The sequence below is a fragment of the Podarcis erhardii genome (genome assembly GCF_964252035.2).
Source record: "Podarcis erhardii genome assembly, chromosome: 1".
Taxonomy (NCBI): Eukaryota; Metazoa; Chordata; class Lepidosauria; order Squamata; family Lacertidae; genus Podarcis; species Podarcis erhardii.
Genome location: NC_138497.1, coordinates 139,196,688 through 139,224,627, shown reverse-complemented (window position 1 = coordinate 139,224,627; position 27,940 = coordinate 139,196,688). Strand labels below are relative to the sequence as shown.

At 43.2% G+C, this 27,940-nt stretch overlaps 1 protein-coding gene and 1 long non-coding RNA gene across 3 annotated transcripts; both read right to left on the bottom strand.

Annotated features, from left to right (window-relative positions):
• Window positions 1-107: 107 nt before the first annotated feature.
• On the bottom strand, window positions 108-23,000 carry ACADL (acyl-CoA dehydrogenase long chain). Of its 2 annotated transcripts, none has more exons than XM_081842904.1 (11): window positions 22,858-23,000; window positions 18,447-18,608; window positions 17,089-17,226; window positions 12,033-12,197; window positions 10,491-10,557; window positions 9,226-9,390; window positions 8,420-8,521; window positions 6,865-6,978; window positions 5,676-5,803; window positions 2,028-2,114; window positions 108-817 (listed from the first exon to the last, which is right to left on the bottom strand). In XM_081842904.1, exons 1-11 carry the CDS (start codon window positions 22,932-22,934, stop codon window positions 724-726), a joined length of 1,299 nt encoding a protein of 432 aa, XP_081699030.1. In that variant the 5' UTR covers window positions 22,935-23,000; the 3' UTR covers window positions 108-723. The 2 variants fall into 2 exon arrangements, with proteins under 2 accessions (XP_081699030.1, XP_081699031.1); XM_081842905.1 differs by lacking the exon at window positions 22,858-23,000 and adding an exon at window positions 19,682-19,754.
• Window positions 13,124-15,396, bottom strand: LOC309336027. Its single transcript, XR_014153865.1, has 2 exons — window positions 15,204-15,396; window positions 13,124-13,445 (listed from the first exon to the last, which is right to left on the bottom strand). It is a non-coding gene; the product is annotated as an uncharacterized lncRNA (long non-coding RNA).
• Window positions 23,001-27,940: the final 4,940 nt, after the last annotated feature.

The window sequence follows — 27,940 nt, the reverse complement described above, 5'->3', positions numbered from 1 at the left end:
ATAGGTGTCATGTTGCACATCCAGTGTGTCACATCTTGCAGTGCAGTTTGGAGCACCTTTCAAGCTGTTGACTCAAAAGATATCAAAGATATTACTGGACTATGATATTACTATTATTTAAGTTTTTTCTTTTATTGTCATATACAAAATACAGTTACATGTTGGAAGGCACTTTAGGCTGCATACAAATGTCACTCTTTTTGTGCAATCATCTGTAACATTAGAAGATTAACTGCCCACCTGTTGTCTTCTTTGCTTATAGAGAAGCATACCCATTCAGATCATTAGAAGAGGTATATTTCTTTCTTTTTTGTCAGAAATGGGCCTACATTTATTTCCAAAGAGCTTTACAGTTTCTACAGTAGAAATTTTTCACATCATCCTCCAACATATGTTCTATTTAGAACAGAAAAGAATTGCATTAGGTTTTAAGCAATTCAGCTTTAGATGACATCATGAATTTTGTGCTTGTAGTCCAAATACTTGTAAGAGTTTTTTGCATTTGGGGAGTTAAATCATAAATAAATCATAAACAGTTATTCTAAGTTTAACATTGGAGATCAACAAAAACATACATTTTATTGTTAATGTTCTAAACAGGCTTTTGCTGCTGTTTCTTCTTCAATTAGACCCATACTGTCTCCTTATTTTTATTTTTGGCGCAATGTAATTCCTTATCAGTGGAAATGGGATCTGGAACTATCCGTTAGTATAAACAGATGCCTATTTGTCGATCACGATATCTCTAGCAATGAGTTCTTTCATTATTTCATTAGTACCACCATATATTGGCTGAACACGAGAATCTACAAAAGATCTAGAGAAAAATGTCAATGAGTAGATTGCAAAACATATTAGTACTTCTAAATAGAAACGTGTGTCATCATGGACACAAGCTTGGATCCTGGGATCTTCAAGTGTGCATTGCTTAAATTACGGTAGTTTTTACAGAGCAATTGTTTCATCAGAGTCTATTACATTCTCCCTCACTATGCTAAGCTTTGGGGAGAAAATTGTTTTTATGCTGTTTATTTATTTCTAAAGATAAATATTTAAAAAGTAACAACAACAAGGAGAGAGTAAGATACAAAGCTAATTGTCATATTGATGATTACACTAGCACACTAACATTTATATTCTTGTTAATAATAACCATTTTTCATTTATTTTCCAGATGCTTCAGTCATTTCAAAAGAAGTTCTGGTCTGTGCATAAAAGACCATGTGTGTTTAGAGGTTTCCAATAAAGTTCCTTGCAAGCAATATCTATCTATCTATCTATCTATCTATCTATCTATCTATCTATCTATCTATCTATCTCGTATTTTTCCGTCTATAAGACGTCCCCCTAATTTTTGACATTATTTTTTAGGAAAAAGACCTAGTCTTATACACAGTAATTCTTAGAAATAAAATGATGGGACCTTAAATGTTTGAAAAGACAACAGGACATAATTTTGACCATAAAGACAAATAATATATCTCAAAGCACCCCAAAGGTTGGGTGATGAGCCACACATTACTTAACTGGGATCTTAAGTACCGTTCGTTGCTGCAGCTTGTGAGGTCCAAACTGGCCCACTGTCATCCTTAAATCATATTAATAATGATGCTGAAACATCTGCATGGCAGCACTGTCATAACAGTTTCTCATCTGAAGAGAAACTGGTTAGTAATTCAGCTCAAGCACCAGTCTCAGTTTCTCTAGACCTATTGATTATTATGTTCTGCAGCTCCTCTTCTCCACAACCAATAGATAATGAAGTTTTACATTTTGGAAGAAACTGCCTTAATCCTGTTTAAAGGTGATTTTCAGGTTTCAACCAGTCACTGGACACAGAGAGAACACGGGGGCCCAATTAAAACTCCCGTGTCAACATTTTGTACTTAAAGAATACAAACATTGTTTCACAGCTTTGTAGACTTAACTGGATAAGTAAAAGACCACTGAAACATCTCTCTTTATGGATGATCAGCTTTTCCCAAACAACAGGCATGCCTGTGAGGATAAAAAGTAGTCGTACTTACTTTGCAATTGGATATTCCCACATATATCCCCATCCTCCATGGAGTTGCACGCACTGAGTAGCCACATTGTTTTGGAGATCAGAAGCCCTTAAACAGAGAGAAAAGTCTGTTTCCAAAGCAGTTGAGCTCTTAAATAAGTTGCACCACCATGATCTTTTAATAATCACTATTTTGAAATAGCTTGCATGATGCTCAAAATAATGTATTGGCTGTAGAAAAGGTTTCAAATGCAGGTTGATGCAACATTTAGAGGGGAATTCAGTGCAGCACTAAGGAGATCACTCTGCCAGGGAACAATATCTCCCCGCCCCCAATCCTGTTCTGGGGGTTCTCCAGACCCTCCCGAGCCAATTTGGAAGGAGAGGGTGGGTACAAAGGGAGAGAACAGGGGAAAGCCATATTGCACTAGCACAAGACCTTGAATTGGCTTCCAGTAGTGGGAAACCCTTAGTTGAATCCAGCCCCCACAATTCAGCAACAGCTTGGTTTTATGTATTGCTTTCCTTAGTAATAAAAGCACTACCTAGACAACACAGTTTGATTGGTACTTTTCTCCCAGTGCTGAGTTTTCCATTCCAGTTTAGAATGTGCACACACACTCTAGGATCTTTTCCCATGCAGCAGTAAAAAGAGAACAGCTCTATCTGAATACAGCCAGAGTCATACTCAGTAATGATACCAAGAAACCGCTTTATTTAAGGAAACTATAAGGAGTTTTATTGGGATAAGATATGGGTGCCATGGGCTGCAGTATTCACCATGTGGTTATGACTATAGTTAATCCTTCTGCACAGACAAAAAGACAATGGTGATTTCCTTTTCTTAGAGGCTAAGTAAAATTACTTTCCTATCAGGCATTTATACCCAAATTTCTTTTCCATAACTGGAAATACCCCATCTGGACTCTGTTATTGGTGTGTGTTTCTCTTTCTATAGTTTCCACAAGAGAAAAATCAGTATAGCCTCACAAAAATGTTTTCTGTCATTCTAATCTAGCATCTGATTTCTTTCAACCATGTAGTTAATTCAATCTGGCATCAGTACAAAGTATTACCTTAGCTGTTTTTACTTGTCTAACTCTGTCTGGTAAAACATAAGTTAATATGTAACAGCAATAACAACCCAGCGGCTTTTTCTGGCTAATGAAAAATGGAACTCTAAAGAGGCAGCCCAGGTCAGGATGTGTTATAACATGGCAAGTGGGCAACATTTCCACCCTGAAGAGTCAGAGAGATTTGGGGAAATGCTTGGTGAAAAATACCAAGTCTATGTTTATGCAGCATGCTATATGGAACTACTTATTTGATAAACCTTCAGCCGTTTTGTAATAAGATTGTGTTATGGTTTCCAAAAGCCTTTCAACTGAGCAATTAAGCATTGTTATGGAAGCCAGACTTCTAATACCATGGTCTCTTCAAGCTGTATTTTGCCAAGAGCAATTTAGAAGCTGAGGTCAAGATGACTTGTCTACCTCAAAAGAGGAGGAGGGAGAGAAAAGGGGGGAAAGGAAATACAAGATCTTCCTGAATAAATCAGCTGACAAACTTTATTCAGTTCAAGGACTGCAAGTAGCCAACGCTGCTTTAAAACCAACCCAGCATACCCAGTTTCCAAATCTAAGGAACCCAGTAATTTCCAGTAATGGGTCCCAGAGTCTTTTATTAAAGGGTCCTCACCCATTTGTACTGCATTGTAGTCATGCAGCCAGATTCTTTCCTACTTTCTAATTGCCTTTCCAGACTAGTTCATAGCCAATAAACGCAGTGTTCATTTGGTATATAGACCTCACCTCATTCATGGCATCATATTATTTTGAGGACAAGGCATTTTTCTCATCTAGAGGCAGCATCTGTGCTACTACAAGTGCTGCATGGGGTGTGACCGTGACTAGTATTCTTAGTGACGAGCAATCAAGAAACAACCCTCTGTCGCATTCTTCTGTTTTCTTTCCATTTTAATTCCCTGCCTGCCGCTATTGTGACGAGCCCCCCTACATCCTGAAATATTCCCAACAGTGCCTCCTGATGCCTGGTATTTGACACCCACTATGGTGAATACTGCATAGGCATATATATTGCATTTTTAATTTCCCAGTGCACATTTTCGCATTAACCCCCTTTTCACAATAGCTAACTGATTTGCAGTGGAAGTTTAGAATTATCAAGGAAGTGGAACCAACCACTAAATGAATTTCTGGTCTGCGGCCTAGACCCCTTACATCAAAGGCAGAGACTCTCCTGCCATCGGTCTCACGAAACAATGCACCTCCATTAAGACCACAGCTTTTGTTGGTCTCCAATTTTCAGAAAATATGACAGGCTTGATCTAAATCAGGAACCTAAAGACGTTCTCATTCTCTTTCAGAACTTCTTTCTCGCAAGGAACACTGTATTGGTCAGGCAAGAAGGTATAATCAGCAAAGTTAGATTGACTTTACTGATTTTATTTGCAAGCCTGTGTGTGATAGTCACCTTCCATTTCCTCTCATCAAACATTCTTTAAATACTTGGGCATTTAAATTCACTGCTTTAAAATGTATTTCTCATTAACAATTTTCCCTGTTACAGATAGGTAGCCGTGTTGGTCTGCCATAGTCAAAACAAAACAAATTCCTTCCAGTAGCACCTTAAAGACCAACTAAGTCAGTTCTTGGTATGAGCTTTCGTGTGCATGCACACTTCTTCAGATACACTGAAACAGAAGTTTCCAGACCCTTCTATATAGTGATTTTCCCTGTGTGCTGGAGACTGTTAAGCTACCCCCAAGTGTTCCAATGACATTTCACAGGGTTTTGTTCTGTGTCCCCTTAGCTGTAGCAAAGTAAATATCAAGCTCCTTACTGTTTATATTTCTAGAGCTTGGCTTAAGCAGAGAAGTCCTTGTCAGCTGGGCTCAGACACCCTCCTAGAGGAGCCTTTGCTGGCAGAAGTCCAAAATGTCTGATAGAGTTGGAAGGGGCCCAGAGGGTCATCTAGTCCAACCCCAGGCTGGCAAAGGCTAACTTAGAGGGGGGTTTTCACATTTTGTTTGTGGTGGCAGCCTATCAGGATGTATTTGTTGTTACTGTTAACTTTCTTGCACTTAAGTGTTGAATGGCCTCATGTGGAGCATCCAGACCTAAATAGTTGCACAAGTGCAAGGATTAGCATTAGCACAATGGGCTTCCCCCACCTCTCCTCCCCGGTGGGACTTCCAAATCTGTTCCAGAGGGCTGGAAGGGAACTCAGAACAATATTACACAGTGCGGATGAGAACGTTCTGTGGTGCAAGGGGAAATCCCTGTGCTGATTGTGTGATCTGCTTCATGCTATGTTGAACACAACTCCTGTTCTACTTAAGAAGTAGTTGCACTTTCCTAACCATTTCAGGAACTTTTACTTCCATTTAAAAAAATCAATCCTGCTGTTCAAAATGAGCCCTGGGGTGTGCATCCCACTTCTCATATGCACAAGTATTTGTGCACAGAAGTAGCAAAATTAAACTGAAGGAAGGATCATGGAGACATTTGTCACCCCCCAGGAAATTCTTTGCACCCCTGTAAGAAAGGCCTTTCACAGCCTGTCAACCATATGCAGTTATGTTCAATGTAACTGTTCAAAAGACAGAGATGTTATATGGAAAGATAGATAACTTGTTTAACACACATACCAGTACTTGGCCATTGAAGCGGTGGCAGAATCCAGCCGTTTCACGGAGTGGAGCTGGAGACAGCTATCCAGAAACGTACGACCTACACATGTTTGCGTTTTCAGTTCTGCTAGCTTGTGCTGCACAGTCTTCCAATTCAAGAAAGAAAATGCACAGTTTATTTACCTGGGAGTAAGATCCATTAGAACTGAGCAGCACTGAAAATTAAGAGGGCTATTTGAAATGGAAGATCGGGTCAGGCACCCCATAATGTACCTCTTCTATATAAAATGTACATTACACTGTGTACTCTGGGAAACATTTGCGAAGGTAAGCCACTGTAGCATCAGGAAGACCTGTGGAGGTGCTTCAAAGAAGCACAGATATAGATGTGCTACGTGGAAGGTGCCTGGGAAAACGGAAATGAGACAATACAGGCAAAGCGTCCGGTGAGAAGTGGATACCTATCAGTGTTTCCCAAACTTGGGTCTCCAACTGTTTTTGGACTACAACTCCCATCATCCCTTTACTAGCAGGACCAGTGGTCAGTGATGATGGCAGTTGTAATCCAACAACAGCTGGAGACCCAAGTTTGAGAAGCACCGCTTGGCAGAGAGAACAGAACCAGTATAAAGACAGAAGGCAGGGTGAGGTAGGGGAGAAAAGGCAATAAATTATATGAGGTTGAACCCAGATTTTGTTTGAAATTGCTAGCAAGGAAAGTATTCATTTCACCTGGAAGGATACTGTTTTCTCAGCGTATATCAGGTTTGTCATGCTGTACTGTATCCAGGACCAATTCTATGGATTTCTCTAAAATTTACACTTGTAAAAATTAAGTTATTGAGGAAAAAATGGTGAACTGACTCATGCACATGCTGCTAAACTATGTTTTTAGTGTGATGTGCATATACAGCCACAGGGTGGAATTCAATGTTTCGCTGTGGTGAACATTCCACCAGCGCAAGCCTTGCAGTTTGTCAGATGTCACCGTCTCCCCTTACCCCATGTACCATCCAGGAGGTTCTCCCAGCTACCCTAGAGTCAAATCTGGGGCCAAGGAGATGGGGGAAAGGCCGATTGCACATTAGGTGAATCAAACCGGTAGTCTGAAGTGTGGTGTCAGAGCTTGTCAGAGTAATATATACTTTATGGGATTCAGACATTTATTATGACTTTACAGGACAAAGAAACATGCCTAAATGCTTACCTGCAAATGTGCAACTGTTTTTCCAAAAGCTTTTCTTTGTTTAACATAGTTTCTTGTCTCTTCAAACATGAATTCACAACTGGCAATTGCCATATCAGCAATCAACAACCTTTCCTTAAGAGATGGAGGGAGAAAACATCCTCACATGTGCTCATTACCACAGAAAAGCTATTCGTATGCACAGTTCTGTATTTGATATTCCCTGCCCTTTCATCACAAGCTAAATTAGTCTTCCCAGTCTTTAAAAGTGACGTGGACGAGAATTAAGCTTCTAATATTTTCAACATTCTTCAAAATCCCCACACGGTTCAATTTGGATATAAAATTTTTAGTCCCAGATCCAAATTGCTAGACATGTGTCTAGAATAGCAACATCAGCCCTGTATTGATGGCCAAAGTGTGCAGCGTATAAGCACAGCGGGGGGTGGGGGTGGGGTTTGAGATTACCACTTTGCATCCATGCGCCTGAGAACCTGTCCACACAGGGGACCTAAGTACATGCACCTCATGTATGTACATTCTGAACACACAATATATTGTTAGGAGTTTGTGGGGTGCCACACACCCTAAATTCCTCAGGTTGTGTGCGTGTGTGTGTGTGTGTGTGTGTAAATAAATCATATATTGTAAAGACATTAGTCTTTTCTATGCCTCATTGTCCAAAGGGAAACAGACTCCATGTAAAGTGCACCTGCAACTCCTGGAATCTTGCACCGCTCTTCGAGTTTGGGATGGCGCATAACAACAATGCATCCTGAGAAAAACTGGACATGGAATATATGCATGTAGGGCCATATGCAGAAGCTATGTTCAAATTACGAGAATCGGGGCAATATGTTAAAGATAAGTAAAAAGGTATCAGTTTTACACTCCTAAGAAGTAGCTGTTGCCAAAACATTACCCCATTTGCCTCTACATAGTTACATCCTTTTTTCAGACATTGTGAGATATCAGGATGATGTGATGTTCAGCAGGTGATATATCACAATATTGAAAAGCAGATATGACCCAACCCTACCCCAGACCGTGAGCAGAACACTGACTGCCTCATCTCGTCTTGCTACTTGCGCCAGCCAGACTAGAAGGTGGATGGGACGGTTTTTTTTCTCATTTTTCGCTGTGCCAGCTCCAGAATGGAACAGCTGAAGATGGAGTCACTAATGTTAAACAACAGTTATCCATTATGCTGTGATCAAATGCGTCTGCAACAGATCTACTCAACATGGTATCATAATTTGTCCATCCACATTCATTTTAATATTAAACTGGCATGGCAAAAATCAGTTACATTATCAAACCATTTCTTATGAAGCTGTGATCTCTTAAATTAACACACAGGTCTGTAACCCAGTAGAAATAAGATCACACGTCAGTTTCAAATGCAGTATTTCCAACATGAAGCAGCAAAAAACCCACGCTGAGATCAGCAGGTGGTGGCTGCTGAAATCCTGTGTCGGAGATCAAATGTCACACCATGCAATCTGTCGCTGGCAGTTTGCTGCAATGAACAAGTCATGCCTTTGTGTGCCTCAGTGTGGTTTTATGTCTCCCCTACCTGAGGAAGCTCTGCCATTAGATAATAGAAGCCTTTGTTCTCCTGTCCAAGCAAGGCCCCGGCAGGCAGGCGGACATCTTCAAAAAACAGCTCTGCCGTGTCCTAATTTTTTAAAAAAAAACACATAGAAAATTTGCCAACACCATTTTGCAAGTCTGCTTCTTGTTCCCTTCATACACACAGGCTCAGAAGTCAAACTGCTGATGAAAGTTATAGCTCACCACATCCATTTTCTAAGGACCAAATGCAATGTAGCAGCAGTAGCCATGTTTGTCTCAAATGTCTGTCCCACCGCCAACACTTGGTGAGCCATAGGGTGTGCCTAATACTTAACATCATGCATGGGGGACACCCCCCCATCAACCCAGGTACTGTACTTTTCTCAGATGGGCTCACTTCCATTACTGGAACAGGTTTGGGGCAGGACATATATACATACACAGAGCAGGAGTTTGGGAAACTGACCTTGGGGAACTGGGGCAGTGGAAGTTAAGCTGTCTTCACCAATGCACCACTTTTGATGCTAAGATCAGGTTCCTGCCCCACAGCTCACTTTGTGTCAAAGGGGCAGACACATGAGATGCCAAAGGTGGCTGCCACCACCATGGGATGCCGCTGCACAAGCAGCTTCTGGGTCAAGGGCTCCTTTGCGTGATGTGTGGTCCTACACCCACCTTTCAATTTTGCTGTCTATTTTAGTGCTAAATAATACACTTCTTAATAGTTTTAGAATATTTATGTCATTCCTCAAGTTGCATTCATCACAGGCAATCATCGGAGTGGCTTCTCAGACTCCCACGACTCACCTGTGCTTTAAGTCCTATTTTCTCAAGTTTACGCCCTTTGATGAATCCTTTCATTCCTTCTTCTACCAGAAAGAGGCTAATGCCATGAGCAGGGGAACGGGCCTCACGGTTTGTAACAGCCACGACAATTACTACATCACTCATCCAACCATTAGTAATGAACACCTGCAATACAGTAGAGTGGGATAAAGTAGCTACATACTATTGTTATGACTTCCTTTGTCTTGGAGACAGGGTCTCTGTTAAGGAACTCCAAAGCAGCTGCAGCCATTTACAATGCAGCAGTGATTGGCAATGAACATTCACATGGAGGAGAGGGGAACCCATCACAACAATGCTACCATAGTCAGCCATTCCAGTTTTTACTGGTGGATTTCTCTCTGAGCAAACCATTGCTTATTCGTTTTATCTTGCAGCTTTCGTGCTAATTGTCTAGTTTAATCAAGATCACTTTGAATTCTTGTTCACAGGACAGGATACAGAAGAGACCCAAAGATATCCCACTGCCAAGTGATCCCCATCACAAGGAGTAAGGCAGACGGAAAAAAAGAGGCTCACGGTTCTTCTAATGCAGCTCAAGCTCTTAAAAAAAGCAGCAAGCAGCAAACCGAACATTAGCATAAAGTAAACTTATAATCCAGTAAGCACACTTAACTAGGGCAGACTTCTCAAACTTAGTGCCCCCTCCTCCTCCCTGCCCCAAACTTTTATCAGAGAAGAAGAGAAGCGGTTTGAACTAAAGGATCTAATAACAAAGCAACAGCAACCTGGCTGCATGCAGTTGGCATCCAGCATGGCATTTTCCTTGAACCCTCACCGAGAAAGTAAACTCATTATTTTTTCTCTTTTGCACTGATGTAGTCAAGTTTTTATTTGCCTCCTTGGTCCCCTCAGGCAGCTTCATACCAGGGAAGCCATTCTACTGCCAACTCTTTTGAACTGTGAAATATTTGCACATTGGTTACCCTGTGTAGGCCAACTATGTTGGAACATGAAAAGGCCAAATTCTTCAGATGGTCTTTATATCTTCCCCAGATAAAAGAAGTACAGAAGAGCACCTGCTAGGCTGATTGAGTTTTGAGGCTGCCGGCAGAAGTAGCCACATTACCTGGCAGCATGAATTCTCGTAAAAAACATAACGGGAAGCAGCTTGGCACTGCTTCTTTGGCAAAGACCACCGTGGCCAGTTTAGAAGCCATTATCTCAAAGGGCTGTAAGATGAAGTCTACACCAAATCCAGAATAATTTATCCTTCCTGCACATACCTTACTGCCATTTAGAATCCAGTCACTTCCATCCTTTTTTGCGTATGTTCGCACACCCTGCAAATCGCTAACAATAAAATAATTCTTAATAGTACAGAGGAAAAGGCACAGTATTTATTTTTAAATAACCCCAGCATAGATAGATCACACACCAGGGAATCTATTATATATAAAAGCAAGTTCTCCAAATAGTCACACAAACAGAAACAAAGAAAAAAGAACCCAAGCAGAATCCAGAAGAGAGTTAGGCATATGTGGGAGGAAAAGCAGTGTTAACAAGGGATATGAAAAAATAGATCCTATTCTAATGGTGATCCATTGCCATTCACTCCTACAAGGGGGGAAAGTATAGCACTGCCCTTACGAACAGGGCTGCAATAAGGGCAAAATCTGCCCTCCGTAAGGAGGCTCCACTGTATTCAATGCGGCTTACCCACAGGTAAGCATGCACAGGATTGCACAGTAAGGGAGCAACTCTTTTTTATTATTTAAAACATTTATTCAAAGGTTACAATACAGTTTTGTTCGCTGCCATAATATCACAGAATGAGCAATTCTAAGTTCTCAGCAAGGAGCAGTGGGACAGAATAGCAGAATCAAAAGCCTCGCCAGGTCTTGCCAGCCAGGGCAGAATGTGGGAAGGAGCACTTTCTCTCTCTTTTTCCTGCTCCAGTAGTTGGCCGGCACAGATTGGCCCCTATCCAAGTTATGGACCAGTTTAGGATCCTGCTCCACCTTCATAATGCCCTGTTTCAGAGCCATATCAGGAACACTACTGGTAATAGCATTCAATTAGGCATGGGGATCTCTGCAGAAGGAAGAGCCCACCAACAGCAGAGGCAGGATGAGGTAAGCAGACAGGGACATCTGCTACATCCTAACCTCCTCCAGCAGCCAGGCTCCGGGGGTTCAGACTGCAGCCTAATGGGCCACAATAATTTTTAAAAAAGCATTATCTAAACAGGGTAACAAGAAAAATTAAAGCATACATTAACACTTAATTTTCATGTGGAACATTTGCATCCAATGTTACTTCAGTGGTGAGTGCTTTGCTTCTTTTTTCATCTAGTCCTGGAATAACAGCTTCCTGTTGATAATTATTCTGCCTCCTGCACTTGGAATCATGTGCATATAATTTCTTGTAACAGCAGTAATACTTTGCATTTATAGTGTTAACAGTTCCTCCTGTCTACACACTCAGAAATACTTAAGAGCAACCTTGTAAGGTACTTAGCATTGTTTTTATACAAGGAGCAGAGGCCAACAGATGGTGATTTGCCAGTGGACTCTTAGTGAATTTGTGGCAGAGGAGAAATTAAAACTGGTTCCTTCCTGGTTCACAGCTCCATCTTTCGACCACTACTCTAGCTCTCTGACCTAGTTCAGCAAAGTTAGAGGAATTTGCTCTGACAAACTGGTCCACCAATTTTACCTTATACAGGAAGACAAAAGTATTTGAAATCTTACAGAGCACACACATGCACACACACTTAATGGGACTTACTTTTTACAACAATTAATTTTTGTAATTTCTTGGCTCACCTCCCAGCACCAGGCTCTGTCATAGCTATTGCACCAATACATTTGCCCGCTGCCATTTCTGGAATGAACCTCTTAATCTGCTCTTTTGAACCATAATTTGCTATATATGGCATGACAATATCGGAGTGAAGGCTGAATCCTGGGCCTGTGCAGTTAACATACATTCTGAAAAAGAAAAAAAGAAGTCAAGAGATGTTCAAAAAAGCAGCTTCACATTGATTTCAGGCTGATTTTTAAATACAATATCAAAACATAGAGAAACCTAATTATCAAATTATTTTTATAATTCCATTGTTTTTGATATCTAAAGTTTTTGTTACTGAGGGGAAGTTATGAAGCTAGGGACTGGATTTACTTGTTCAAAATTATTCCTTAAATCACACAATAGTTCCGCATACTGGCCTTTCCTTTTTTAAAGGAAAAAGAGAAAGAGAGAGACCATGATCTAGGACTGAGATATACAGCTGCAGATAAAACATTTTAAGTGTGTTGTAAAGTGCATTACACAAATGTGGCACTAGATGGCAATGGTGAGTAGCTCACCATTGCCATCTAGTGCCACATTTGTGTAATATATAAAAAGCTGTGAAAATGTTTTTTATATACAGTGGTACCTCGCAAGACGAATGCCTCGTAAGACGAAAAACTCGCAAGACGAAAGAGTTTTTCGTTTTTCGAGTTGCTTCGCAAGACGAATTTCCCTATGGGCTTGCTTCGCAAGACGAAAACGTCTTGCAAGTTTGTTTCCTTTTTCGTAAAACCGTTAAAACCCAGGGTGCATTGCTTGAAGAGGTGCAGTTGTGGCTTGACTTCGAGGAGCAACTCATAGCACGCGGTGTGGTAGCCTTTTTTGAGGTTTTTGAAGACTTTGGTGATTTTTGAAGCTTTTCCAAAACTTCTTTTGCAGCCATTTGGTAAGTTAAACTTTTAAAACTTTTTTTGGGGGGGGTTGGATTTTGGGTTGGGGTGTTTAGAATTCAAGGACTTGGTGTTGGGGAGGGGTTTGCAAGAATCTAGAAGCTTGTGTGTTTTTTTCTGCATTTTTATGATTTTTTGTGACCATTGGGCCACTCTGCTGTTTTTTTAAAAAAAAATCTGGGTTTGAATTTCTGTGTGGTGGGTGGCTGGGGGAACAGTTGGGGAGGGGTTTGCAAGAATCTGGAAGCTTGTGGTTTTTTTCTGCATTTTTATGATTTTTTGTGACCATTGGGCCACTCTGCTGTTGTTTAAAAAAAAATTCTGGGTTTGAATTTCTGTGTGGTGGGTAGCTGGGGGAACAGTTGGGGAGGGGTTTGCAAGAATCTGGAAGCTTGTGTGTTTTTTTCTGCATTTTTATGATTTTTTTGTGACCATTGGGCCACTCTGCTGTTTTTTTAAAAGAATTCTGGGTTTGAATTTCTGTGTGGTGGGTGGCTGGGTGCTTTTGAATTTTTTGGATGTGAAGCACTGATATTTTTTGGGGGGGGGTTGCGAAGGTAGGAGCTGTGCTGCCATGGGACCCAAGAAGACTGCTGCTGCAGAGGCCGGCGAGAGGAATCCATCGACCATCGGGACCATCCTGAAGATGAGGGAGAAGATCCTTGCGACTGATGCAGCCAAGGGAGTCACCAGGACCGTGAAGAACCGCCCAGCTGTTCTGGAGGAGGTCGAGAAGTTGCTGCTCATCTGGTTAGAAGAGAAGCAGAGTGCAGGGGACACAGTGACTGAGGCCGTCATTTGTGAGAAGGCCAAGGCCTTGCACGCAGACCTCGTCCGGGAACAGCCAGGAACCTCAGGCGAGCCTGAAGTCTTCAAGGCAAGCAGAGGTTGGTTTGACCGGTTCAAGACAAGATCTTGAATCCACAGCGTGGTCAGGCATGGAGAGGCTGCCAGTTCTGATGTTCCTGCAGCTGAAGACTTTGCAGCGGAGTTCCTGGAGGTTGTGAAGACGGAGGGCTATGTTCCACAGCAGGTCTTCAACTGCGACGAGACCGGGCTGTTTTGGAAGAGGATGCCCAAAAGGACTTTCATCACTCAGGAGGAGGCCAAGTTGCCTGGCCACAAGCCCATGAAGGACCGTCTGACCCTGCTCTTCTGTGCCAATGCAAGCGGCAACCTGAAGATCAAGCCCCTGCTGGTGTACCACTCGGAGAACCCACGGGCCTTCAAGAAACACAAGGTCGACAAGGAGCAGCTGAGTGTCATGTGGCGATCCAACAGTAAGGCTTGGGCCACACGTGTGCTGTTTGTGGACTGAGTCAATCTTGCTTTTGGCCCTGCTGTCAAACAGTACCTGCTGGACAACGACCTGCTGCTGAAGGCTTTGCTTCTGATGGACAATGCTCCTGCTCATCCTAAAGGCCTTGAGTTGGACTTGTTGGAGGAGTTCAGCTTCATCAGCATCATGTTCCTGCCGCCTAACACCACGCCACTGCTCCAGCCGATGGATCAGCAGCTCATCGCCAATTTCAAAAAACTCTACACCAAGGAGCTTTTCAGGCGATGCTTTGAGGTGACTGATTGCACCACCATCACCCTGCGGGAATTCTGGAAGGACCACTTCGACATCGTCACCTGCTTGAAGATGATCACCACGGCCTGGAACGGGATCAGCCAGAGAAATTTGAATTGCGGTTGACGCAGCCTGTGGCCGGACTGTGTGGCACCAAGTGACTCTGATGCACCAGAGTCAACAGTGGTGCAGGACATTGTTGCCTTGGGGAGGACCATGGGCCTGGAGGTCACAGAGGAGGACGTCAGTGAGCTGGTGGAGGAGCACGACCATGAGCTGACCACCCAGGAGCTGGTCGAACTGCAGGCAGAGGCTGAGCAGGAGCAGGCCTCGCTGGAAGAGGAGGAAGCAACTGAGGAACGTCTGTCCTCCAAAGAACTGAGGGACATTTGCCTGAAGTGGAAAGATGTGCAGGCTTTTTGCACAGCGGCACCACCCTGACAAGAACCTGGCACATGACCTTGTGAACACTTTTGATACGAGGGTCCTGTCGCCTTTCAGGGAGGTGCTGAAAAGGCGGATGAAGCAGCAGACCATGGACAGGTTCTTCAGCAAGAAGCAAAGAGTGGAAGAGGAACCTTCTTCGAGTGGTCCCCCAGAGTCTTAGAAAATGTACTGTACTTTGTTGATTTTTAAATGTTTTTCTGTCATGTTTAGAAACTTAATTTATTGTTCCTTACAGTATGTGTGACTTTAAAGAGCAGTTAATAAACTCTTTTTGTACCAAATTTGGCTTTGTTTGGCCATTTTTTTACCATAGGAACGCATTAATTGATTTTCAATGCATTCCTATGGGATTTCGTGCTTCGCAAGACGAAAAATTCACTAGACGAAAAAACTCGCGGAACGAATTTATTTCGTCTTGCGAGGCACCACTGTGTGTGTGTGTGTGTGTGTGTGTGTGTGTGTATAATATATATATATATATATATATATATATATATATATATATATATATATATCAGAGCTGCCCCAAGGTCCCAGCTCACAGAGGACCAACGCCAGGTCGTCGTTATGTACAAAAGTCTTTATTAAAGTTCAGTTTCCATTTCAAAGCCGCAGCGCGCAGCTCTACGTCTTAAACCCTAGACCGTCGAAGTTCCGTCTGAATCTCCTCCCCCCTGACACCAGTTTAAGATTCTAGCCCTGCTCCACCTCTTCCTCCGCTCTCTCCTCCGCTGGGTCCTCCTGCCCGCTGAGGCATTCCCCTTTCTGGACTCTTCTGACGCTGAGTCGCCTGACTCCTCCCCCTGCCTCCGGCGGGCTTTAGGACCTGGTTCCCAGTCCTCGTTCTCTACTGTCCCGCTCGCCTGTACATTTGAACTTGGCTCTTGTGCCAACCCAGTGACCTTCCTCCTGACCGTTACACTGCTTCTATCACTGCTTCCCTCTTCCGGGATGCTGGCTGGACCTGACCTCCCCTCCGTTGCCTGACTCTCCGATGGAGGCGTGGTCAGCCCTGACTCATCTTCTCTCCCTGGTGGGGGATACGCTGGACCCGATATCTGGGACTCTTCCCCCCCACTATGCTCTGGTGGGGAAGCTGGTCCTGATCTCCAACTGCTGCTCTGGGAGTCCCCGCTGGCCCCTTGCTTCTGGAGTGTCCCCCTTGGGACCCCCCTTGCCCTGGCCACCGGCGCCCCCTTCTGTGAATCTTCCGATTCGCTGGAGAGGCTCATGGAATCTCTCGGGCCACTGTCATCTTCTCCTACGCTGCCCTCCGATTCTTCCCCTTCGCTCTCCCTTTCCTCCCTTCCCTGTGCTTCTGCTCCTGAGCCCCTGACAATATATATATATATATATATAACATTTTCACAGCTTTTTTATGTGTCTAGATTCCACCCTAGCCTCTCAACATACTGAAGGCGTGGCATTTTGACACAAATACAGATAACTGGAATCAAGTGCCGTAGGGGTTTCTGAACTGTACCACTGCAGTCTGGGGATGATGATGGAATGGAAAGTCACATGTCAGGTTCAAGGATTATAGCCTAGCCTTCTCTGCAATGTGCAAATTTTCTATGGGAAAGGATATACTGATAGGGGGGACATTCAAGTAGTCTGGGGAGCATTTCAGCCGAGATGCTGATTCTCAGCAAGAGCTGACATAAATACATAAAATTACCATCAAACAACAACAACCAGATTCACAGCAGTCTACCATTTAGCATCAAATCAATGTCCTGCACAATAAGATCAAGCAGTCTACAACTCAACATGAGATCACTTTTTAGTCGTTGTCAAAATATGGACCCAACAGTGGCAATGGTATCTCAGGAGGGATGGAATTCCTTATCCTAAGTCACCACCACACCTAGAGCTCTGATGAACACACAGAAGGACTATGACCTGCAGATCTCAATAAGTGGGTAGGCTGATATACAGAGAAGCTTTCCTTCAGGTATCTACGTCCCAAGTTGTTCAGGGCTTTATACATTTCAGAAGAATTAGCAATAGGGAGGGGAAGCCAACAACAGTGTTCCCAAAATATATGACCATAGGAAATCAAGAGCAAAAAGGTACTTGACATTGAAAAAATTATTTCACGGTGCATTTGCTACTTACTGCTCTTCCCAAACGACTGCTGCAGAGAAAAGATCCCCTCCAATGCCACCATGTTCTTCTGATATATTGACACCCAGCAAGCCCTGCTGTCCAGCTTTTTCCCAGAGCTCTCTGCTCACCTGTCCAGCTTTCTCCCACCTGCAAATAAAACAAGATTTGAGCGGAGTCTGTGGGATACTTTTTAACAGTGTGCTGGGCAGGGGCGGGGGACACAAAACTGAGGAATTGCTCTATAAAAATGCATTGACTGAAAACAAAGACGTTTAGAAGCAAACCTATACACAATACCAAGAGTTGAGGATTGCTTATATGTGTCTGTACGTGCACATGCTCAATCATGTTCACACTTACACCTGCTGATTCAGAGATGCAAGATTTAAGCACTGGGGGGGTGTTCGTTGGATTTGTTCCCCTCCCCCCCCAATGGAGATACTGCAACCAAATTAAAATAAAGGAAGCCCCTGTCTTGGTCCTGCCACCCTCACAGGCACACTTGGTGGGGAAGCGGGAGAAGGCCTTCTCAGTGGCTGCTCCCAAGACTTTGGAAGTTCCTCCAGAGAGAAGCTAGACTGACTGCCTCCTTGTTGTCCTTCTGCCAGCAGGTGAAGACTTCCTTGTTCTCAAAAGTCAGTTCCCAAAAGCCAAAAAAACAGGCTTTGGAGAACTGACTGCAGCTGGTGCCATGCTGCTGTTATTGCAATTATTGGTATAGTTTCAATAGTTATTATATATATATAATAACTATCCATGCTTAATGGATATATAATAACTATCCATTTATCCATGCTTAATGGTTTTTTAATGATTTTCTATATTTTAAGCAGTTCTTGTTTTTATCTGTAGGCTGCCTACAGGGGAAAAAGGCAAGGTATAATAATAATAATAATAATAATAATAATAATAATAATAATAATCAGAAATAAGTCCCATTAAGTTTAATGAGGCAAACTATCAGGAAAGTAGGTATAGGGTTGCAGCCTTTGTTAACCTGCTGCATTACATTATTAAACCAAGGGCCAAACTATATTTATGTTAAATGCATGAATGCACAACAAGGGGAGGGCAGGATTTTTAGCCACAGAGAGACCTGATCAGGACTACAGTGTGTGTGGTTTTGTTCTGCAATCCTTTTATCCCATGCCACTGTTCCAGCAAAGATACCCCAGTCCTGCAAAGTTGCTAAACACTGTAGGATGGAAACTTCCATTGGCAAAAGTATAATCTCTTCTCCTAGAAGAACCGACATGTAATTTAACATTGCTTCTAACAGGAGGTGGCGGGTGGGGGAGAATGGAACGAACTCCGGTTAACAAACACCACCACAGGCAAGACCACAAGATTTACAATGTTTAACTTACTCTCCATGATGTGGAAGCACAGCTTCCTGGAAGAACTTTCTTACACTTTCCCTGAACATGTCATGATCCGATGAGAAGATCCTCCGAGTTCCTATGTCCATTAAGGTTTTAGCAGAGGAGGTTTCAAGGCGTGCTGATTCATGATTTTCTGTTTGAATATATCTTTAAAAATAAAATTAAATAAGAGGACTTGTAGCAAAAACATCACATTTATACTGATTTTTTTTTAAGCAAAACACTAGTCACAATCAAACTACTTCTGGAAGAATGTGGGCAAAACTAGGAGTTATAAGAACACAGCTTCCACTGAAAACCTATTTATTTGTTGCATTTATATCCTACCCTTTTCTCCATGGAGCTCAAGGTGGTTTACATAGTTCTCCCACTCCTCATTTAATGCCCTGTGGGGTTCAGCTATGATTCAGACTCTTCTGATTCACAGTTTAAACTGATAAAGGCTTGGTATTCCCCACAGAACAATTTCAGTTCCCTGATCTTACGGGAAACTTAATATTATTCACATTCACGCTCACTTGCAAAAACAGGAAAGAGCAATTTAATAATTCTGATGTGTTGCAAAAGATGTCAGCCACAATCCCTAAATTATATGAAACAAGGATGAAATAATAACTAAAGTATTCAGTGCAACACTGAGGCGAAGAGGAAAAAGCTGGCAGCTGCTGCCATCCTCTGGACTGGTTGTCACATTTATTGGTTGGATTTAAATATATTACTTTTCTGCCATTCTGCCCAATGCAATTTACAATTTCAAAACACCAAATGTAGTCTGGTAAGAGTCCTCTCAGGCCAACTGGGAGCTGACAGCATGTGTGCTCCCGAACCATAGATAGAAGCAACTTTTCCTTGGCACCACTGCTAATGGATCAGCACTGGCTGCCAATCTTCTACTGGGTGAAGTTTAAGCTTTTACTGCTCGAGTGCAAAACTCCTCAGCAGCCAAGGGCCTGAGGTCACCTTCAGCCTGCTTGAACTCTCAGGTCAAATGAGGCCCTCTTGTGGCCTTTTCAGGCTTGCATTGTTTGTTATTGTTCTCATTGGTTTTACAAATGCGTTTCAATCTATTTTTCATGTTTCAACTTCATATTTTGTTTGCACTTCTTTTCTTTGTTTTTGTGCACCGCTACAATTTTTTTTGAATGGTGGATGGTTGGTAAATTCTAGAAATAAAGCATGATCTTTTCTGCACTTTTGGATATTAGTGGATCCTCCCCTACCTCTTCCACTCACACTTTCCCCTCTGCCAGGACCTCTCCAAACCATTCATCTAGCAGCTAGCTTGACTCAAACGCTCTCTGGACATGTCAAAGCGATAAACAACTACCTGACATTCAGAAGACATCTGAAGGCAGCCCTGTTCAGGGAAGTTTTTAATATGTGACATTTTAGTGTATTTTTCATCTTTGTTGGAAGCTGCCCAGAGTGGCTGGGGAAACCCAGCCAGATGGGTGGGGTACAAATAATAAATTATTATTATTATTATTATTATTATTATTATTATTATTATTATGGACATGAACTGTGCCACACTGGCACTTTGTACACCAGGTAACAGTCTCCTGGCATGAAAGATTCACTGACTGGTTTGTCAACAGCATCAGAGAGAGAAGAGAGAGAGAGTTATAAATAGAACTTTAAATATTTTAAAGCCAGAGGGAAGAAAGAAGTACCGTATTTTTCGCTCTATTGGACGCAGTTTTTCCCCTCCAAAAATTGAGGGGAAGTGTGTGCGTCCTATGGAGCGAATGCAGGCTTCTGCCATAGCCGCGCTCAACCTCTCCGGCAGGGAGAGGCTGCACGGGCTATGGCTTCTTTAGCCCTGCGCAGCGTCTCCCGGCAAGGAGAGGCTGCACGGGGGTAAAGAGGAAACCAAAGCAGCGAGCGGGATCCATCCCGCCCCCTGCCTTGGCTTAGCTGCGCGCAACCTCTCTGGCAAGGAGAGGCTGCACGGGGCTATGGCTTCTTTAGCCCTGCGCAGCGTCTCCCGGGAGGGAGAGGCTGCGCGGGGCTAAAGGGGAAGCCAAAGCAGCGAGCAGGATCCATCCCACTGGCTGCCTTGCCTTCTTCCATAGCTGCGCGCAACCCCTCTGGCAGGGAGAGGTTGTGTGCAGCCTGTACGCTGCTCTTTGGGGCTGGGGGGGGGGGAATATTTTTTTCCTTGATTTCCCCCCCCCTAAAAACTGGGTGCGCCCTATAGTCCGGTGCGCCCTATGGTGCGAAAAATACGGTAATTTTCTATTTTTAAACCACCAAGACGATGGCTGTCCCTTGAATAAATCATCTCTTGTAGTGAAATGATAGAGAGAGCATATTCCAACAGCAGCCTTGTCGTGTCACAGCAACTATCTAAGCAGCGCAAGACAGGCAGGAACTGGGTCAGAGTTCACAGCTGGTTTTTCCAGTCTTACAGGAGTTCTGGATTGGAAATAAGGATACAAGCCACTTGCCTTTTAATTCCTATGGCAATTTATTCCTCTTCTAATTATGGGGCAATTGACAATCACAATCAAACTGCAATTACTCCTCATCTGCACCACTTGCACCCCCTCCAGCAATTAACACTTCCTCCTTTTTTTGAGGCTGGGTTTGCTCGCTATCAACAGATGTGCAGCAGGCAGAAATTAAACAGGGGAAGCGTTCAGCATTCTTGCCCCTTCAGTTCTGGCAAAGACTGTGGCAGGAAAACCCCTCCTTGCAATCAGGGCCGGATTTAGATGCAGAGAGGACCTGGGCTACCCCACTTGTGAGGCCCCTCCCCATCCCCCACACTCACGAGGAGAAGAAAATGGAAGAGTGTTATAAACAAAACTGAATGAAGCCAAGGTTGATGATGGGTATTTAAAATTCTGCAATTCACAATTTCTCCTCTAAAGGACATCAGAAAACTTCATCAAAATCTGTTTGTCTAAGTTTGTCACATTCTACGTACAGAATGCTCAGTGTGGACAACCTCTCTTGAGACATTGTGGCCCTTAATTGATTTTTAATTCTTTTGGGTCTTGAAAAACTATCTCCCAAGCAGTTTTTAACCCTAACCCTAACCCTAACCCTAACTAAAACTAAGAAATAGCCACAAAACTACTTCCACATTAGGAAAGGCCATCTGAATTTTTTCGTTTTATATAATTTGATAAAGCTCTGTATGGGACAAAGAGTGCTCTGCTGTAAGCCTATGGCTTTGTCTCATGTACAGGTGAAAGTGCAAAATATCATCAATAGGTTTCAGGTCAATATCTTCCAGGGGATACTTCCATCAACAGTTCAACACCTTGCTGAATTTCTTGCTTAGATGCTATCAGAATAGCAAGAATGGAAAAACAGTTGTGCAACATCACTGTACACAGCACTTCTTTTTAAATTGGCTTCTCTTTAAAAAATCCAGAAGTGAACTGTACAAACTTGCACAAGAACTCAGTAATAGGTTTGATTTTTTAAGGGCTTTGCTGATCTTGTGAAAATGACCAAGCACACAGATTTATATCTCTAAGATTCTGCAGATTTTGGCTATAAACTAGGGCCCCACAATTTTTTTTTCAAGTTGGGCCCTAGAGGTTCAAACTGGGCCCCACTGGCTGGCCCTGAGTATCATAGGGTTGCCCAGGTTGCCCTGCCATCGCATGAAGTCTTGGGTTTGCAATTTGGGGAGAGGGGAGACTGCCTACTGGGGGGCAGGTGGGCTAGGGAGGCCCCCTAGATTTAGAGGCCCTAGGCTTCAGCCTACTTAGCCTATACATAAATCTGGCACTGCTTGCAATACAGTGGTACCTCGGGTTAAGAACTTAATTCATTCTGGAGGTCCGTTCTTAACCTGAAACTGTTCTTAACCTGAGGTACCACTTTAGCTAATGGGGCCTCCTGCTGCCACAATTTCTGTTCTCATCCTGAAGCAAAGTTCTTAACCCGAGGTACTATTTCTGGGTTAGCGGAACTTGAAGCGTCTGTAACCCGAGGTACCACTGTACGTTCTGGGGACAGCTACCCACTACAGCCAAGTGATGTTATAAAGAGGCAGCTGTCTTTAATAGGGGCATAAACAGGCGCAGATCTATTTATTTCCAACTAATTTTAAATTCACAAGGGTTCTTTCTTCTTCTCCGGAAGTACTGAGAGTTGCACGGAAAGGGGGGAGGGAGAGAAAGAACTTCAGCAGAAGATCCTTAATGGGAGCTGTTTCTGTTTCTGTTTTTGAAGACTCGCGATCTCAAAACTGCCAGGCGTGCAGCGAGGATCTGGGGGACTGACTTATGCGGGATACTCGCGCCCTACTTTCCCCGCCGGTGCAAGACGCTCTCCGTCCCCTGCCAGCCCTTCTCAGGCCTAAAACTGCCGCGCCCACGACGCGTCCAGCTCGGCCCGCTTCTCCAGCCTCCCGCCGCCCCTGCCCAGCGCTCACCTGGCAGGCGCCCGGCCGCCCGGGAGAGAGGCCAGCAGGCGCGCGGCTCGGCGCACCGGCAGCCTCGACGTGGCCATGTTGCCGCTCGGCTTCCTCTCCAGCGCCGCCTCGCCGCCCCGGAGCCCCCTCCGGCGGACAGGAAAGCGCGCTGCAGCAGCCCAGGATGGGCAGGAGAAAAGCCCGAGGCTCATTCCACAGGGAAGGGTGCCAGGAAATGGTCTGGTTTTGCGGTAGAACTGCAGAGTTGGAACGGGGGGGGGGGGCTCCCCAGGGTCATCTATCCCAACCCCCTGCAACGCAGGAATCTCACATAAAGCATCCATTACAGGTGGCCATCCAACCTCGGCTCAGGAATCGCCACCGCTAGCAGTAGTGGCATTTATTGAATTTGTAGTTGACAGAGCAGTTCACAGCAGCAAAATACAAAACAAGAATACTGTACAAAGTATATAATAAATCCAACACACGCTCCCGCAAATGCGTTTTAAAAGCTGTAGAATGTTAATCAGCTCAGTTGAAGAGAAATGCTTTCACCTGGCTCCTAAACATATGTAATGAAAGCACTAAGCAAACCCCGGGGTTGCAGACAGTGTGCATCCGGCAAACGAAAGCTTCCGCGGCAAGTGGCTACCCAACCTCTGCTTAGAATTGTAGAATTGTACAGCTGGGAAGGGAACCAAGGGTCATCTAGTCCAGCCCCCTGCAATGCAAGAATCTCAAAGCATCCATGGCAGATGTTATTTTAAAAGCCTTCTTGCAGAATACTAATATATATATATTCAGACACCCGCACAGAATGCTGGCAAGGAGGGAGCCATGAATATTCCAAAGCAGTTAGTGTCTGTTAGTCATGAAAAAGATTACAGTGGAAGAGAAGCAGACTTTTCACGTATTCATAGTTTCAGGAGTTACTGTTAATGGGTCTTAACATATCACAGTTTATCACTTATTAAGAGAACAAATGATTATTGTTAGATTTTCAGTAGTTATTCACCAATTATGTGCTAACTGGCAGCCTTCTGTAGTAAAATTTCTATCTGAACTTCTGCTGGGCTGTGGCAAAGCAACACTGTTCTTTACACGTAACCACAAGATGGCAGTGCAGGAGAACATATTAAAAACAAATATTGATGACAGGCAACTAGTATTTTGATGCTAGCAGGAAAGAGGGATCCAGAGTATACCCTCTTAATACTACTTTTGCTTCTTGTAAGCAGGTTGTTCAAGTTTTTTATTATATTGTTATATATATTATATGATATTGCCTGCAGAATCTGTTTGACTTGAGGTGATTCTCAGCCAGAAGAAATGTATTTCTACACCAAGAAAAGAGAAACCCCTCTTGTATTGCATTCAGGTCTCTCAGAAAACTGTTTGTCACCAGTCAATGAGACTGGCTGGAAAAAACCTCTGATGCTATGCATCTTAATAGAATACTCTGAAGACCAGACATTTTTGTCTCTCTTCCTTGAATTTCTGTGAAGTTTGCATCATATGGAAAGAAATACTGTGGCAGCCAGCCAATAATATGGACCAGCCACATCTACATCAGAGAAGGAATAGAGATAATTTGCAAGGCAGGACATCTGTTATCCTATATGGATGTGGTACAAAAAAAATCCTTTGTGGATTTCCTCAGCAAAACCCCCAAACAGCCCTGTGAAGCATGTTAGACTGAAAGAGTCAGATCTCATAACAGATCATTTTAAGCCACTCTGGGAGCCCTTAGCTGAAGAGCATAATAAAAATGCTTCAATATGTGGTGACCATTTCACAAGGGGGTTCCTTCCGTTCTTGTCTCCTGCATGCATCAGCGGTGCATATAAACACACCATAGGCAACCCTGTTCCGCTCCTGTTCTGCCTTCTGGATCCAGCATGACACACGTGTCATGAATGCACATTAAATGGACCTATTAAAATGACCATTGCCAGTAAAACTGGACTAAATAGTCGGGTGAGCTTTTTGGCTGAATGGAGATGCTAACTTGGGTTTGTGCAAGCACTGGACAAGGATCAGTACGAGAAATTAATTGTCCAGAATAGCTACATATGGCCTGCACTCAACAGCTTTCCCTATACACTTCGCTGCCCCTGTATCTCCATTGCTTCCCATACTCTGCAAAGATCAAAGATGCTTCAGTTCCTTGTGCTGTTACTGTGGTGGCACATACTTAACTCTAACCATAACCACAACCCTAACAATGACCCCAAAATTAAACCAAACCCTAATGCTAAATATAAACCAAACCCTAACCCTAACCCTAACCCTGAGCCTGAGCCTAACCCTAACCATTAAGCCCAACCATTAAACTTACCCTTACCATAACCCTAACCCAACCCTAAAAGAAACCCTAACACTAAAACATATCCTAAACCTAAAACAAACCCTTACACTAACCCTTAACCCTAATAGTAACCATATCCATAACCCTAACACTGACACTAACCCTAACACAAATCCTAACCTAGACCCTAAACCTAAACAAAACCCTAACCCTAACCTTAACCTGAAAAACCCTAATCCTAACCCTTAACCCTAATACTAAAAGTAACCATAACTATAACCCTAACACTGACTCTGACCCTAAACCTAACCCAAGCAGGAATCCTAACCCTAACCCTAACCTTAAAACTAACCATAGCCCTAACACTCAGCGAAAAACAAACCCTAACCCAAATCTGGTCCATAACACTAAACCACCACTAAAAAACCCTAACCCTAAACCAAACTAAAATTCTAACCCTAACGATAGACCCAACCCTAAACCAAACTATAAGCCTAAGCCTAAACCTAAACCTAAACCTAAACCTAAACCTAAGGCTAAGCCTTAACCCTTACCCTCACCCTAAAACTAAAAAACCTAAGCCTAACCCTAAACCAAAAGACCCTAACCCTAATACTAACTGTAACCATAACGATAACCCTAACCCTAACCCTAACACAACACAACCCTAACACAACCCATCCTAACCCTAACCCTAACCCTAACCCTAAACCAAACACAACCCTAAGTCAACCCTAACCCCAAGCCTAACCACAACCCCAAGCCCAACCCTAACCCAACCCAACGCAACTCTAACCCTAACTTTAACCCTAAAAAACCTAACCGTAACCCAAAAAATCTTAATCTTTTAACCCTAATACTGAGGGCACAAGGAGAAGGGGACAACAGAGGATGAGATGGTTGGACAGTGTTCTTGAAGCTACCAGCATGAGTTTGACCAAACTGCGGGAGGCAGTGGAAAACAGGAGTGCCTGGTGTGCTCTGGTCCAGGGGGTCACAAAGAGTCGGACATGACTAAACAACTGAACAACAAACAACTAACTGTAACCAGAACGATAACCCTAACACTGACTCTGACCCTAACCCCAACCCTAACCCTAACCCTAAACCCAAACGTAACCCTAGCCCTAGTCCTGGCCCCAATCCTAACTCTACGTAGTACTGGCACCTCTCTTTTTTTGGTTAAAAAGTGTGACGGTTACTGCAACAACTCCATGTACCAGCACCTATTTTTCTAGGAAAAAAGCGCTGGGGTTAAGGTTTGTTTTAGGGTTAGGATTAGGGTAAATTTTGGTTTAGGGTTAGGCTTAGGCTTTGAGCTAGGGGTACGGTTAGGGTTAGCGGTTGTTTTAGGGTTAGGGTTAGGCTGGGGAGGGCAGAATTGTCTGAGCCATACAGCCTGCCCTGTGCCCTCTAAGGCAGTGGAGACACTGTCCTGTCAACAGGGCAGATTAAGATTTAACTGTCATTCCAGTTGATTTTTGTATGTGCAATGGGGGAGAGCCACTGTAGCACCCTGCTTGTGGTTAACGCTTAGCTGGAATGAAATATTCAACGCAGCAATAGAGAAATTAAAATAATAATTTATTTGTCAGACAAATAAATGAGAGGCACAGTGGTATATGGTTACCAAGCTCTGGCCTGGCCTCCTGCCATTCTGGCCAGCACTTATATTTCCTTAATCCAGCCCCCTTGCTCCTCCTGTGGCTGCCTCTGTCCAATCAGCCTGGTTGAAATTCCTATTGGCTGTTTGCTAGAACCAATCACAAAAGATACACCCATTTCCTTTCGCCCTTTTATGGGACACAAAAAGCTATATATTCTTATATCTATAAATGACAAATAAGTAGTAATATATCTTACACTTGTCTCAACAAGGAACCTTAATTACCAGCTCACCTCTTGCGCTCCTTGCCCTATTGCCTTCCAAAACAGATGGTTAATCTTAAATTTTTATCTTAAACATATGTCAAGGATCTTGAGTTCACATCAACATTGAAAGATCTCCTTCATTTGGAGGTCTCTAAACAAAAGGCCTGACAACCATATATCTAATGATGTTTCCTGCTTGGCAGGGGGGCTGGGCTGGTGGCTGACTTAATTTCAGGATAGTTACAACTCTTACAACTATATGAAATAAGAATCTAGCATTTCTTAAATCCTTTGCATAATTACATTTAAGCCAATATATTTAATACATAACATAAATAACCTTTTAAAAGGAAAAGAAATCTTAAAAGGATCTCAGTTTAAGAAAGAAACAACTTTAGAAAAGACTTCCAAAAATCCTTCCTTTCTGCCAGCTAGATGCTTTCCCCCCCCCCATTGCTCTTGACCTTTTAACCTTAGGAAAATATGGCTCAAGTTTAATGGGAGGCACATGGTGTTATTTTACTATTTACCCACTCTTAATTTTGACCACTCTTACAGCTTAATTGTACTCTGTAACATGCAAGGTCAGTGTCCTGCTCTCAGCCTGTAATTCCCTTTTTACGACTTTGAGAATTGTTTTCTGCTATAAATCAGGGGGCCCCCTTGTCCAGGAGAATAAACATCTTGCCAAGGTTCTTTAGGCAGCTGGTCTTCTGCCTGGCATAAACATTTGAAAATCTTTAAGCTCTTTTTAAGATACAGGCCCTGATCGAAATATAAGCTTTGATAAAAATGCAGGCTTATGATTAGATGCCTCATTCCCCCCTTTCAAGCTCAAGGACCTTCATCCCAAGTGTCCTTGATAGCTTGACCTTCATCATATTCCTGAGGTAAAGCTCTGTATAGGGCCATGATATGAGGTAA